General features: G+C 42.8%; 1 protein-coding gene across 2 annotated transcripts in view; it reads left to right on the top strand.

Annotated features, from left to right (window-relative positions):
* ift80 (intraflagellar transport 80 homolog (Chlamydomonas)) overlaps positions 1-16,235 on the top strand; it is a 35,212-nt gene that overhangs the window by 13,521 nt on the left and 5,456 nt on the right. For both annotated transcript variants that reach the window (XM_031860766.1, XM_031860765.1), the window contains exons 9-15: positions 10,199-10,378; positions 11,849-11,967; positions 12,495-12,569; positions 13,158-13,321; positions 13,408-13,472; positions 14,796-14,931; positions 15,049-15,196. In XM_031860766.1, coding sequence (XP_031716626.1) covers positions 10,199-10,378; positions 11,849-11,967; positions 12,495-12,569; positions 13,158-13,321; positions 13,408-13,472; positions 14,796-14,931; positions 15,049-15,196 — 887 coding nt within the window. The remainder of the gene's footprint in view (positions 1-10,198; positions 10,379-11,848; positions 11,968-12,494; positions 12,570-13,157; positions 13,322-13,407; positions 13,473-14,795; positions 14,932-15,048; positions 15,197-16,235) is intronic.

Here is a 16,235-nt window from a genome sequence, read left to right as displayed (position 1 = left end):
CCCCCCCCCCCCCCCCCCAAAAAATGAGCTTGCTTCCTCCACATGTCAGCAGTAGTAGAATTATAAAATGCAGAATTTAACTGCACAACAGCTGCTCGTATAGAAAACAAGATCAGCATAGCCTGTAATCTGTTATCAGTGTTGAATTAACCACTGGTAGTAGATCGGTAATCAAGGCTGTTTGTTTTCTTCCGGCGGCGCGACAACTCGGGGAAGGGCACGTCGTGACTGATGAGACCCAATCAAGTAGCGAACACGGGTGTGTAGGTCATCGTGTTCAATGGTCTCCGGTTCTGCCCGTCCACACTACGAGTTAACCACCGAGTTTTCAAACTGACACAGCTTCCGTAGCGTTTCCAAAACCCTCTGTTTTTGGCAGTTTAAAACTCTGGCGTAGTGTGGACATCAGGCATAAATGTAGCAAATCACATGCGTTTTCAAATGGAAACGTTGTAGTGTGGATGTAGCCTTAGCTGTGTGTGTGTATGTGTGTGGATACCTGTGTTTTTTAAGTTCTATGAAACTAGTATTCATGGGTCTATGAGATTTCACAGTAAAGAAGACTAGCCAAAGTGTACAGATCCAAACAATTGTAAACGGGAAGCATAACCCACTGAGAACAGTTTAGAGGCGTTTTGCAAAATAACTCTTCGTGTCTGTAGGGATCCCATAGAAGGTTGTCTCGGCTCATTGGCTACGTTTTTTTCAAACCCTTCAACCTGTTTGTAGGCCATTGGATGAACTAAGTGATCCAGTATACTGTAGACCTGCCGTGGTAGGTCTATTGGAGCGTAAAAGACTGTATGTGCTGTGCTGTTTGTAGCATGTCAAAACACATTCAAATACCCAAATTACCTCTATGTGTATGTGTGTGTTTGCATGTGTGCGTAGTTGGTGCTAATAGAATTCTGCTGTCCAGCTCACAGCTGTGTCCTGCTGATGAGTCCCAGGAGACCTCAGCATGTGTCTATGGTTACTATGTTGAGGCTCCAGCATGAAACCATGTGTAGATCATTACTCTCTCTCTCTTTCTTTCTCTCTCGCTCACTATCTCCTAGTTTGTCTTGCCCCACCCCCACTCACCTACCTCTCTCTCTCTCTCTCTCTCTCTCTCTCTCTCTCTCTCTCTCTCTCTCTCTCTCTCACTCTCTCTCTCTCTCTCTCTCTCTCTCTCTCTCTCTCTCTCTCTCTCTCTCTCTCTCTCTCTCTCTCTCTCTCTCTCTCTCTCTCTCTCTCTCTCTCTCTCTCTCTCTCTCTCTCTGCCTCTCTGTTTCTCCTTGCACTGCCAAAGCTCCAACCTGTGCCACTCTATACTCGTCCCGGCCCAGCCCCTGTATCTCTTAAGACAAGTCAAGTTTGTATTCCAATACAGAGATTTGCAGAGCTCATCTCACTGGCCTTTATTTAGAAACAGGCTTATAAGAAAGCTATGGTTGTTGTATGTTATTGCAGTCAGGGAATGAAAATGGTTTGTATGCAGCAGGCAGAGAAAACAGTTTTACATTGTGATCTCTTACAGGTCGTAACTATAATAACAAATATTACTTTTACAGATTGTTACACTGTACAATATACATTATTTCTACGTACACACCTGCACATAAGCACACAGTTCACTTGCAAATATTTTTGGGGAAAAAAGGCCTGCATAGTACACAGAGGTGTACTGTATCTTGCAGGAGGTTATTGTTGATTGGTTATTGAAGTGTCTCAACAGTGGTCCTAAAAAATTATGACTAACTACCAAAAAAAAATACAGGGATTAGTTGAGTTTTCAGTTGCTTTTTGTTAATTTCTTTATAAACTTGCCTGAGGTAGCGTAGCCGAGGTTAAAGGCTGAGGGCAACGTTACAGCTCCCGTGCCAATACATTTCTTATGTGTATAGTTGCATTTAGACCCGAGGCTCTGCTTTTGTCTAGGTCGTAAGTCAGTCACTGTGTGTCGCTGTGGGTGTGTGTGTTAATCTCAGTGTGATCATGAACTCTTAGATTATGTGTGGTCATGGAACATTTGAAAGCAGCTCTTTTATGGTTTCATTCGGTTTGACAGTATTTAGTGATACAGGGTGTTAAGCTTCATCATAAACCACAGCGCATTAGATGCGCCTCATTTTCCTCCCAAAGACCATCTAGATAAATGACCGTATGCAATCTTCCGTGAAAATGTTTTTATGCATGTGTGTGCTTACATTGCCTTGGTAGCATTGTTGTTTGATGCAGTACTTTACTGCAGTACATGGTTGGCAATTGAATAAAACTGTAACTCCACAATTAAAGATGCATAATAATTGATAGGTAGTTGGGTTCACAGTCATCGTCTCTCGAAAAGGTGTTGTGTTTTGGATTGCATAGTCTGTCTTAGAAGCCGATTCTTATCCAGAGCAGTTCCCACACATACAAGTCTGACCAGTTCTGGACATCGGCCCAGTTTGTCCTTATCCTAATAGTCAACCCCATCCCCCATGGAGGGGTCACTGCAAGCTGACATTTACAAGGCCTCCTAATCTGCTGAGAGATTGATGAATCCTCATTCAAAACCACCTCCTCCTCTCCTCAAAACAAATGGCTTTGTTTTTAGTTTCACACATTTCAACACACTTCCATATTAGATAATTGGTTTGGGAATGGGAAAGTAGATTGAAGAATAGATTTGTGTCAGCATTTTCATGCATGCACATCCTGCCTGTTTATTGGCTGGATCCGTGCCTGTATATGTCTAGTGTCCATTACACTCAGACATATGTGTTGTGTTTATTAGGCAGGGAGTTACACTCTGTACCTGCACTGCCAGGTCCTGTCCTGCACACAGGCAAACTGAAGCCAGCTGGCTTGCAGAGAGTCTGCCATCTGTTCTGATTTATGTAAGACTGTTAACCCTGGACTAGGTTTGCTCCCATTAGCTCCACTAGCCCACAAGCACAGTGATAAACTAACGGAGAACGTCGCCCTCCTTTCACCAATTTGCAAACTACGAAGTGCACACACTTGGTATAAGCTTGACCAATATTGGGGTCTTTAGTGGCAATATCTGTTATATAATTATGAGATAAACATGTACCACTTTGAGCACTTTATGATAAAAAAACACTGACTTAACAGTGGCAGATGGAGCGGTCCCATTTTGGTAACGAAGGGTCATTAATTTGTTCTGTTTTGTTGAGGACAGTTTCTCCGTAGCAATCAAGGGATCTGGGACTCACTTTTGACCATTCGTACCACACGGTTGGTCACAGGCAAATACTGGACCACTTTCATGTTTCCATGTCATTCAAGGTGAAAGACACAATGTTGTTTTTACACTGATGATTCAAATGGCAGACATAACAGTATAGACTATATACTATTATCTATTGTAGCTGACTAACTTCTGTATAAATGAACCGACTTACGCCAAGTCGCGAACTCACTGAGGTCAGGTTTTGCAGTAACGACTAAAGCGGAGTGTTAATGTTAGGAGGCATAAAGAGCCGGACTAAATGAGTAAAATTGTACAACTTAGTGCTTCATACACACACTCTCGTCACAGTAGGAAAGCACATTGCTATCGCCAGATGAGTGCCAAATTTGTTTGGCTCATTTTCTGTAACGAGGAGCATTAAAAGTGCAGTTTGACGTTACGGATTGCAACCGGTTGAAACATCTCTTGTGTGCCCAGTGTTTAAGAGAACTACGGTGGCCCAAGGGAAAGCATGAATGGCCCTCTCCAGAGCCAATTGTTGTAAAAGTAGTGTAGGTAATTTGGAGAATAGCACAGCCAGTGTGTGTGTAGTTGGAAGTGAGTCGTGGCGAATGTGTGTGAACAAAGAAATTGGCAGCGGTACAGAAGAGGATTTCAAGTGAATGTGCAGTGGAAGTGAGAGTTTGTGCAGAAATAAATGCCCATACTTTGTTTTTTGTCCCTGGGGAACAAACAATGATGCCCCCCCGTGTTTTGTGACCACAGTTGTGAAGCCAAAGCAGGTTGGTTCAACCACTCTGGGTTACGCTAGAAACATTGCTTCCTTCTCCGTGAAGATATTCAATGATTCATTATAAGGTAACAAAAAAACAATAATTCATATATGCAGGTGATTTTACAGTGAAGAAAGCATATTTATCGATAATATATTCCATTTCTGCGAATATATCCCCCTAAATGTTGCACACTGTTCCTTTAAAGCATCGTGAAATTAGCTGGCTAGTTAGCTTGCTTACTCCACCATGTCTAATGCTGCACAAGTTACAGAAAATGAGCCCAATTGTCCCTCTGCCCTACTCCTTACTGCAATGCAGAAGGACAAGCTACCTAGCTAACGTAACTAGCCAGCCATCCGTCTCCAGAACTGCGTCCCCTCCCTTCCCGGTGCAATGCGACCACACTTTATGGACCCACTGACGTGTGTCGACACCATAACAACTAACACCAATATCCATTTTCTTTTAAACTAGTGAAATGACCATGGAAAACAGTTCATTCTCTTTTAGTTTCTGCTATATATACAGTACTGTACTGTATATGTGCTACATATACATTGTGTTCATCTTATTATACCAAGGCCCAGTAGTGTTGCAGCTGCATAAAATGCAGGTTTTTAGCAGGTTTTACAGACACAGTTTGACCCACTAACACTAATGACTGGAACAAGTTTTTTTCCTAGATGCTTTTGAGAAATGCATAGAAAGTCTGGAAACCTCATGCCCCCTTCTGATTAGCATTTGTTGACTGGGCTGGGGGGGGGGCAGAGAGCGGTCAGAGCAGACATATTTAATGCTTGTGAAGTAATGGGGCTGAAACAGCAGATAGCTCCACTGGGAGCCATTAGTCCAGACATGTGTCATTAACCCTTTCCCTGGCCCGAGCTCCACCCCGCCCACCCTCACTCCCCTCAGCCCGGACCATGAAGACCAGAGCCCTGTTTCAGGTAGTGCAGAAAGAGAGAAGGGGACTTTCATTCTCTTTTTTTGACTTTTGTTTCTAGTATTTTCCCTACCCCCCTCTCACTCTGTGTGCTTCTCATTTTTTCAGTGCTTTGTTTTCAAGATGGCTTTTGCTGGTTTTGTGTGTGTTGTTTCAGTCAGTATTTCATACTCCAAGCAAAATAAGGGTGTTTGATAGAGTTAAAGTTTTGCTCCACTAAAAATCGTATTCATGAAATACTCACACTTCGTAGGCTTTAAAGGTGGATGTAAAAGGAGTATATCTGTCTGTGGTCTGTATCCTTTCAGTTACAATGGACTCTAATAACTTACACGGCAGAGAAAGTACATCAAAATGTCCGTAGAAACTTTTCAATCCACTTCAGCAGTAAATCTACATCTTTGTTATCCAGTCACGTTTGCGATATGTTCCAAAACACTTATATTTTATATGAAATATATCTAAATACACAGCTTCCATTTCTAGTTAGCGAATTAAGTTTCTTCGAGGAAAAAGCTCACCATGCAAGGTATAAACTGGATCGTTTTTTATACTTTCCTTCTGCCATGAAAAGTCATTATTGTAATGCATTGTAACTGACCGAACTCAAGCTCAACACACCTGCTGTTCTGCGGAGAGGACAAAACTTTCAACTTTCAGCAGCCACTTTTCAAGCCTACATGGACTGGGAATCTCATAATAAATAGATGGGTGGAGTAACACTTTTAATTGTAGGGTGATATAAAAAAAAAAAAGAAAGGCAGGAAACAAGTGAAAAAAGTTCCAGGGCAGAGTTAGTTGTTCCTATATAGAGAGGAGCACGCAGAGGGTGCCTTTGGAAACAAGTTTAAGTTATATCATTTGGGGGTTCTCAGAGTAAGAACGTCCTTGCCTTTGAGTTAACTTTTTTTTTTTTAAGTAACCTTTTTGCAGGCCTCCCTATGTTGGCTGCGGCTGCAGGGCAATAATAGAGAGAAGGGGCAGGCCCACAACACCTGCCAGTCTTAATGGTAAACATATGTCGAGAAATGGAGAGAGAGAGTGAGCAGAAGCGAGGGAGGAAGGGAGAAGGCAAGCAAACTCCTTAAAGAGGCTCTAAAGAGGCTGTGTGTTCGTAGATTCACTGTGTTTTTGGGTACGTGCATGCATATGTGTGTTTGCTAATTTGCCGTTGTCTGCAGAATGTCATTTTGTCTGCTTGGGCCTATGCTAGCAGGGCCCTTTCTGAACATTTTGGGGCCCTAAGCGACAGTAAATACGGTTGGCTATGTTAAAATGATGTTAATTTGCAGCTCTACTAGTTTGCTGACGTTACTAACATACCGGACAGTAACGCAACATTACACAAAAGCCAAAGGTAATTAGCTAACTTAAGGCTAGCTAGCCTATAACATTATTCCAAAGGAAGAACACCACTTAGGTTTAGATTTTCCCTAGTTGTCAACATTGAAGGGCAAAGGCTTCTTGAAAAACAGCAGTACAATCTAACCCAACTGTAGTGTCATTACACATTCATTAATGTGTCAATGTTGTGGTCCAACACTGCATAATAGAACATTAACAATCGGTAGCATTGTAATGTATGGTAGCTAGCCTTCCTAACTTTTTCATTTCAACTAACAGCATGTCAACAGCTTTTGCAAAGGAAAAAGGTTAAATTTCGAAATCCTTACCTGTATTTCTTTCCGCCCTGTTTTTCCTCTTCTTATTTTTTCTTCTTATTTCCGTTTGTCTACTCCAGAGTGGTATGAGAGCTTCATCTTTTGTCATTGGGGTATTGACTCTGAATGTCATCACCATTCCCCAACATTACTTTTCATTCTGGCATCAAACCGACCGTCCACATTACGGCCGTCGTCATCTTGGCTTTTTGCAACCAGTGAACAGAAGTGACCATATTTGGACTGTGGAGAAGCGACGCCGTATTTGGCTCTGGTAGTGGTAGCGACCTGTCAATCCCAAGGTAGCCACGCCCTAAAACATACCGTGCTTACTCTAAATGGGACCATCATTTACTAAATGAACTTCATGCTGTATTGAAGAAAAGTGGCGATTGAGGCCAGAAACTCATGTTAACAATGCATACTGAGGTAATAAATCAAGTGAGAAGTAGTGTCATTTCTTCAGACTTCTATACAATCAGACTTCTGGGATTCTTCTCCTGCTGGTCAGTGGAGAGAATGCAAGTTTAACACATTTCCGCAGTGGCTTCACTTGCCAGAATCAAAGGTTGCCGCCTGGACTGGACTAGAATTGAGCTTTTCCTTTAAAAAGCAAATACCCCTGAAGAAAAAAAAAGAGAAAAAAACACCACTGCTCCCTGGTGGTTAGGAGGCCCATTACAATTGCTTATATGCCTTTAGGGAAAAAACGTCCCTTTATCATAGGTTGCATGCTGCAAGCCAGGGTCTGTGGATCATCACTTGTTTCTGCCCCTGGAACAAAAAGAGATCTGGATAGTAACACCCCCAACAGAATATGGTGATGGATGGTTAATGGTAGAGCAGCGTTATCAAATGTTCTGCGCAGCACTACAGCATCCAACAGGGTCATTTTACCAGTTCAGCACTCCACGGTTTGTCACCTACATGCCACTAACGTCTGTGCGTATGAGTCACATTAACACACACATGTCAACACACACAGGATGCATGTGTAGGTGCTCAAAGTGATCATCACAAGTGTTAGACTACGAGCCCTTGGTCTCCTGCCATGTCTTTGACACAAGTACATGTGTGGGGGTGGGTGTGTTTCTGTCTGATTTGTAGTGTGTACCTAGACTTGCATGCATACATTGCTGCTATATGTACATACATAGTCTGCGTGTATAAGCTCATTGTATGTTTGAGAGGTCTCCCCCTCTCTCCCACAGAGCTCAGCTGAGAACTACACGTCATGTCTGCCACCTTCTCTCTGGCCACAAAGCTGCCCATTATGGACAGACAGGGTTCAATGACCAGAGAGTGGACTCCAGCTAGATGAAGGCCCAGACCCAGCTTCCACAGCCCCTCCTCAATCATCATTTGGGCCTTTTATAGACTCTTTCTGCATTTCTGCTTGCTCTTTCATCTTGCTGTAAAATATCTATCCATCCATCCATCTGTCTATCTATCTCTCTGCACTAATCTTACATCTCTTCCCAGTCTTGTCCAGTAGTGTTCTGCCCCTATTGGCTGCAAGAAAACCAGTTGCCAAATCTACTGCCACTGACTGATTCACCTCCACCTGCTGCTTTTCCCTTTACCTGTTTCCCCCATTTCTCCTATCCTCAGCCCCACCAGCTCCTTCTTACCAGCCACACATCCTTTGTTTTTACACTATAGTCTTGCTTTGTTGTGTGACACAGAAGTAAATAGCATTTTCCAGAATGGTGACATGCATCTGCTTAAACACTGTCACATATCTTATTTTCTTAAATTCTTACAATTACATTTTCTTCATCTCATCCACACTCTCTCTCACACACACACACACACATACACAAACAACAGACATGTATGTGCACAATAGCTGCACACACACACACAAGACAACCCCCCCTTCCCACACACTTTCTCACTTGCTGGCTTGCCGGCTGGCTCTAGAAGGAGTCAAATGGCTCAATGTGTTAAAAGCATTAGCTAAGCATGGATCCAGCAGTGCTCCTCGGGCCGATATCATATGTCCTGCTTCATTACAGTCTGGTGTATACCTTCAGCTGCATCTTTGACCCTCCATCTATCTATCCCTCTCGCCTCCTTTCCTCCCCTCTCCTTTCCCCCCAGGGTGCTTTAACACAGCGAGGCATCTCAAGATGTCAGCTGAAGCATAGATGAGATCTCTCAGGTTTGGAAAATAGAAAAAGTGTGTGGTGTTGCAAAAATAAAAAAATTCAGGTCGGGAAAATAAGTTAAATAGCAATTAATTTAACTTTAACAAACTGTCTCTTGTCCACATGGCTGTACAGGTCTTATATTTTCCCACAACTATTTTGGGTCCTTATGTGACATTAACTACTGGGAGGGTGCTGACCAAAACCAGCTCGACAGTGTATGCATGAGGCAGACCGGCAAGTGGGAGAGAGATCCAAGTAGCGAGCCTGTAACCTGTAGCCTGCCGACTGTTTCCTCACACCACACCTCACATCCTGCAGCTGAACGTGTATGAGGCAGCAAACACACTGGGGCTTTTTCTCCAGACTTTACCGCAGCACTTGGCCTGCTGCACCACACTTGTCTCTCCATCACAGACAAGCAGGCAGCGCTAAGCTAACATTAGCACTTTTCTCCCTTCGTAAGCAGTTTGCAGTGTGAATGCATGCATTTGTGTGGAAGATCACAGATGACTAAAATCAGTCAGCAGCTTTTGGGGGTGACAGTGGAAGGGGGTATTATGTGACACAGTCAGCAGTGGTTATAATACAAAGACTCCAGGTGGGCACAGCGGACCACAACAAATGATCTTGGGAGGAGGTAGAAACTTCTTGAGTGTATCTTACTCTGCTAATTGGAAAAAAAAACCTTTAGCTGCTGGTGAATCCAGACTGTCTCAACTGATTTGTGTTAAATCAAAGCACATTTTTGTTGTTGTGATACTTTACAGAAGACTTGAGGGACAGGAGTGTGGAAAGGTAGTAGAGGAAGATGGAAAAAGTACTGGAAACAGAGAGAGAAATAAAGGGATTACATAGGGATACCTCAGGTCAACAGTAAAAGAAGAGAGATGTTTTCTTGTCTAAGATACTGTTAAGGGACGCATATCATCACTTATAGTCGTCAAGAGTGCAGGGTTTGGCTGAAGCAGCACAGCGGATATGGAGAAAAACTCCTCTTTCAATTACTTTGTGTCTGTTAGTCCTCTTTCAAACCGTTTGTTAAAAAGAAGGGAGAGGTTTTGTTAATCAGCTTTTGGCTTCAGTTTGGGGGCTCGTATATAACCCCCCCCCCCCTTTCCCTCCCTGTACCCCTGCCCCCCGTGTATGTAATAGATGAGTATAACAGAGTGTATGTTTACGAGCGCGAGTGCTGGACTTGGCAGGGCCGAGCGCTACTTCAGTGTCTCGCAGTTCATCACAGCTCAATGACTGACTGACTGGGCCCCTGTCTTTCTAGCAGAGTTTACATTATGTGCATACGCACTCACTCATACACAACTCCGGACTTTCATCGCTTCTCTTCTCTAAACTTGTCATTGTTTCTGGTTCCTAAGCTGCCTCCCAGGTAATTGTTTAAGATCATAGATAACTGTCCGTAGCCATTAACCATATTGTTCTCTCTCTCTCCCCCATCTTGTTTGCTTTCTCCCCTTGGCCCCTCCCTCCAGTGGTCCTATGCATTGGAGAAGCCCAACACAGGCAGTGTGTTCAGCTTGGCCTGGTCTGCAGACGGCACCCAGCTGGCCGGGGCCTGTGGCAACGGGCATGTCATCTTTGCCCATGTGGTGGAGCAGCATTGGGAGTGGAAGAACTTTGTGATCACTCTTACCAAGAGGAGAACCATGCAGGTGGAAAGAGCGCCGCACGCACGCACGCACGCACGCATGCACATCTACGTTTATGTTTTAACCTTAAAGAAAGTCTATTTAGTCTTGTCTAGGGTTTCAGTGACTCATGTCATTCTTAACTTTGAGTTTGTTTGTTAAAACAAAAGAAGTGATGAAGACTGACATAATACAAAACAATGACAGAAAGAGATTTTAGCAAAACAAATGCTGCAGTTTTATGCATATGCAAAGGAATCATGCTAAAAGTCCATCTTGATTCTTTGTCTGTCATAAAAGTTGTGGTTTTACACGTCATGGGGTTTTCAAACAAATATCACTGAAGATGAGTGTGTCTGTGAGGACAACTGATAGATTCTCAAACAACTCAGTTATGTCTGCATTTCGAGAGGATTGAAAAGTACTGCAATGCCATGGGCCGACTGTAAAGTGGTGAGTGAATATGCTATGGAGGGAAGCAAATGCTTCCCTGGCCTTGACTAGTTGTGGCCATATATTAAAGTAGGACCCTCCCTGTGTGCCAGTGTGCAGCCCTGCAATGACAATGACCAGCCTGTCTAGCTGCCTCTCTCGCTCCACCATTCTCTACTGTTTAAACTCACGCTAACCACAAGGTAGCGTTTACATGTGGTTAACACACCCAAATGTACATATATATACACACACACACACACACACACTTTCAGACAGGGACACACATGCACACCTCCCGAAACAAGGTCACACACACATACACGTGTGCCTACACACATGTGCACTCGTTTGCCATAGATATCTTTACCAAGTGTAGTTTGTGTAAACCAAACAAAGTCGGGTCATCAGCCATTTATTTTCAGCCTTGCAGGCACTTTTCTGTCTCCCTCCTCCCCTTCTCCTCCTCGCAGTCCTCTTTAAAAGTGCACATCTGCCAGTGGTTTGTGAATCAGCCAGCTAAATTTACCACCTTGCGGTCAAATGTTTTTTATTCCTGGTTGTGTTTCATGTAAATTTGGCTTGCTGGAGGGAGCAGAAGAGGAAGATCTGTAAAGCTATAAAAATAACCCCACCTTTCACCTGGTGCTGGAAAAGGCCTTTTCATTCATTCACAGAGAGAGCTGGAGGGAAGTATTTATCTATGCAGGTGAAAAAACGAGCAACTGCACCACCGCACGCACAAACTTAAAACAGTAAAAAACGGCTTCAACCGACCACAGTTGCCCTACATACACTTGGACGTACTGTAGACTGTTTCCTGTGTATATTAAGAATAAATACACTCCAATGCGTACGTGACTGTGTTCACCCCTCTGTTAGTGAAGCCAGTGGCTCCCATTTGTTGTTTGCATGTTTAAATGTAAAGTGTTTGTTCAGTAGTATAAAGTTGATGCCTGTTCAGTCATTCCTGAGGGATTTATTCATCTCTACACTTTTTTTCAGTGAACTCATCTTGTTTGTCGTCCCCCCCCCCCCTGTCCTTACCTTCTTCTTTCTCAGGTAAGGAATGTGATGGACGATGCAATGGACGCGCTGGAGTTCCGAGATCGAGTTATCAAAACCTCTCTGGCATACGGTCACCTTGTGGTCGCCACTTCCCTCCAGTGCTATGTCTACAAGTCAGTAGCCCACTCTTCCTTTGCTTTGTCTCCTGTGGTCCTCTGGTTTTATATTTACACTGGACTGAAAGGTGTCATAGTATGATTTTCATCTAATAAACACATCTTAAGGATAATCTTCAGATCCAACTGAAATAAACTGAGATTCCATACTGTGTAGATCAGATACATTTTGTCAAAAAATAAAAAAAGAGAGGAAAACTAAGAAGGCCTGGTGGGAAAAAATAACAACCACATCTTACTAAAATGCTGATTCTCACTGGGCTGATGTTATCTGATCTGTGTATGTTGAAGTGTCATTTTTACTTTACTTACCTCTACCTTTTCACTGCACTCTTCATGATCTATCTGTAGATGTATCTCCTCTCACTTCATTGACATTGCCTTTATTTAGTTGTCTTTCAATACTCTGTTCTTGGTCTTGTCTCTCTGGTCTTCTCACCTCTGGACTTATGCTAGATTTAGCACTTTGCTCTTAGATGTTCACAGATTTTACTGTCTGTTTTTGTGCTGTTTATTTGTGCCAGCTCAAGGAACTGGAATACTCCCCTCATCTTTGACCTGAAGGAGGGAACAGTGAGCCTCATCCTGCAAGCGGAGAAGTGAGTCTCTCTATTCCAGGAGCAGTGCAACAAGAGGGAGAACAGGCTGTTGGATCATCTATCAGCTCCTCTAAAGCTTCATTGCTCCACACTGATCACTCATCAAGCTGCAAACCAAGCATACACACACGCACGCACGCACGCACGCACACACACACACACACACACACACACACACAGGGTCTGTGCTCTCGATTAGCCAGTCTTGACATACAATAAGGCCGAGAGTGAAACCACTGGGGGAAATTGTATTAATATGGAGTAGGTCTTGTGCAATACTCAAGTGCAGTGCCTGACACTCAGCATACAGCTAAATAGATTATTGGCCATTCTGAAATCACATTTGAGTCTTGCTGAGTAAGTTCAAGTTGTGTTACTGTGCATTACATGTCTAAATTACCTGCTTCTGTCAGTTGATTAACTGTTAAAGAGTGTTTATTCTTTTACTCTTTAACATTTATCATATCTCCTTACTTGGTCCCCTTCTTCCCTCTCCATGCCATCCCACTCACCCACAGATAATATCATAGATTTTCAGTACACTTGTTTAACGCTCATCTACTGTATTTTCCCGTCTCCCCCACCCAGACATTTTCTGCTCGTGGATGGAGCAGGGTTGTATACATTCTCCTACGAGGGAAGATTGATTTCCTCCCCCAAGTTCCCTGGTATGAGAGCTGACGTCCTAAATGCCCAAGGTGTCTCGCTTAGTAATGACACCATCGCCATCCGAGACAAAAGTGATGAAAAAGGTAAGGGGACTGCTGTCACCACTTTAATCCTGTGAATAGGACGGACTTTGCTTTTACAATGTTCTCTTTACGTTTCACCTCACCAGTCATCCTTCTCTTCGACGCCCTGACTGGGAAATCCCTTGGCGATGGCAAGCCCTTGACTCACAAGGTGGGTAATCCTTTGCCCTTAAATTGACCGTATGTGTTTCAGTAACAAGGAAGTGCTCCAACCCCCAAATTAGAGACTTTCTGCTACAGCAGTTGGACAAACATTTACCGCGGTGACTGGTATTGTGCTTTATTATATGTGTATAACAATATGATATCATATCGTGCCAGAGTGTGACCCTTGAAGATCTGTGTTAGTACAATATTTCATTATGCACAGTGAAGACTCATTCAGTTAGTTACACTATGACATCCAGCCCAGTTGTCTCTGACAGAGGCTCATTATTGTGTGTCAAACTAATTATTCCAAGTTATATTACCAACATAAAATGATTGTATGTGGGTGAAAGATGTGTTTTAATATATACATCAGACTCCAGACTCCCAAAGCAAATCAATCAGCTTGTGCAGTGATCGTTTGTGAAGAATGCAAGTAATGTTAATAACTTCTAACCTGCATCACCGAACTAATAAGTTAGCATCAGGTTTCTTGATGCTTTTTACTATAGAAACAGCTACTGCAACACACAGTAAGCTAGTGGTAAACTAGTTAGCCCCAAATATAATTTTGCACCAGAAATCATCTCTTTTCTCTTATATCTGTGGTGGACAGGGTTTAAAAATGTGTATCTGTGTTCCCAACTTTGAGAAAATGTACAGTAGGCTGTGTGGTCCAATTAGACCCAGCATCTTCCCCTACATGTCTGCACTGTATATTTGAGCTAGCTAGCCAAGCCTGCACTATAAGATTGATGCAGCTCCTTATTTTTATCTTCTACATAAATCAACAGGTGACAATGCTGACAGTTTGCCTGCACACTTTAAGCTTTAGCTAAATGTAGTGGCAGTATACTTACCCATATCCAGGAGGGAGAGAAACAATACAGCCACAGGAAGAACATGGGGGAGGGGCTTTGGAGTCAAACTAAGCGGGAAAGAGACAGAACTAAGGGAAGAATTAGAAGAAAAGGAAAAAAACAAGACAAGGTAGCATTAGTTACTGTTTGTTAGCATGGCTCTGTCTGCCAGTACTCCACAGCTCCAACACACTGTACCAGGCCAGCTGGCTGTGGCCAAAAGCACACACACATAGGGCTCTGCAATAAAGCCTTCTATCCAAATACAGGTCATTTCATATCTTGATAACAAAATACCTCACAATATAGCATGTTTTCAAGTAATTCAATAGATAAGTAGTCTATATATACATATATATATGTAGAATATTCCCGTTCCTTTTCTTTCCTGATCTTTTGTGGTCTGTCCATCATTCACTCAACTGTTCCCTCTTACCTTTGTGCTTGCGTTTCATTATCATGTACAGCTGGAGGTGGTGGAGGTAGCTCTGGACCAGTGTGGCCCATCCACTGAGAGGAAGATCGCCCTGATAGACAAGAACCGTGATCTTTACTTGACCTCAGTGCGTCATCTTGGGCGAGAACCCAAAATCTGCAAAATTGGTGAGACAAGAAGGAGGGAACTCTCTTGAGAAGATGTGTAGTGACTCTCTTTGTTTTTACACGCAAGTGTGGCTAACATCGGATGAACGTGATCATTGTGTGTGCTCCGTCCTGTAGGTAGCATGGTTCACAGTATGGCATGGAATGATGCCGCTAACATCCTGTGTGGGATCCAAGACAACCAGTTCACAGTGTGGTACTACCCAAGTGCTGTCTTCACTGACAAGGAACTGCTGCAAAAAACACTGTATATCAAGGATGGCAGGTAGATGTGCAGTCATTTTCTCCCACTTTTATAATGGTATTTTTTAATAAAAAGCTGATACTGTTCACCAGAGAGGAAAATATGAAAAATAAGAGCAGAAGCAGATTTTTTGGTACCTTCCAGCTCATTCCCGAGGTACAACAAATAGCACTTAAGGCACTATTTTTTGCCAGCAGCTGTCAGATTGTGCAATGCTTCCTGCCCAAAAGGCCTAAACTTCAGCTTCAGTACAGAAGCTGGTATTTACTTTCTGTAGAGTCGATCACGGACTAGTTTTGATTGTCTCTGCGTCTGTCAGTGGTTTATGGCTTGCTAATTTCTTACATTTCCAGTGCTGAATCATACTTTTTCAGACACCATGAATCAAGTTATGGTAACACTATCTCAATTTGAGTTGGTATTTTTCACTTTTTTCAGCTTTTACTGTGGTGGTGCTCCAGCAGCCAGATTTCATTTTAAAAGTTAGTTTCTTTTGCAATGTACAAATGTGGAACACCTCATGCCAAGCGGCAAAAGCTAAAGAATAAATACAAAGGCTCCACTTTCACTTTTTTTTCTGATATCTGTGATTGAAGGCAGATTGGACCAAGTGCAGTACAGTGCAGGTTACAAAAGCAGCACTGTCACTATGTTATATCAGTTCATTAATATTGTATACAGTATGTGGTGGGCTGCCACAAATTTCTCTTTGTATTAGAAATCCTGACACACACATGCACACATAAGCAAACTGGAAAAAAACTGCATGGTCAATAATTAGTTTGTTGTATTCTTGATAAGCACAATCCATCGGCTTCTACATGTTAACATGTTAATGTAGTTATAATACATTGCATTACCCTATATATGTTATTGAACAGTCTTTTTTCCAACATGTTTTTCTCACGCCCGCTAATAATACTTGCAAACAGGGGAACACTGAGTTCCTTGCTGGCTTTTCTGTGACAGCAAAACTTTAAGGATGTGGTTACTTGTATTTGTTCTAACTCTGATGTGTGTGTGTGTGTGTGTGTGTGTGTGTGTGTGTGTGTGTGTGTGT

The sequence above is a fragment of the Anarrhichthys ocellatus genome, unplaced genomic scaffold (assembly GCF_004355925.1).
Source record: "Anarrhichthys ocellatus isolate YVR2014 unplaced genomic scaffold, GSC_Weel_1.0 scaffold24, whole genome shotgun sequence".
Taxonomy (NCBI): Eukaryota; Metazoa; Chordata; class Actinopteri; order Perciformes; family Anarhichadidae; genus Anarrhichthys; species Anarrhichthys ocellatus.
The sequence above is the reverse complement of the archived record's forward strand: the minus strand, read 5'-3'. Positions and strand labels throughout refer to the sequence as shown.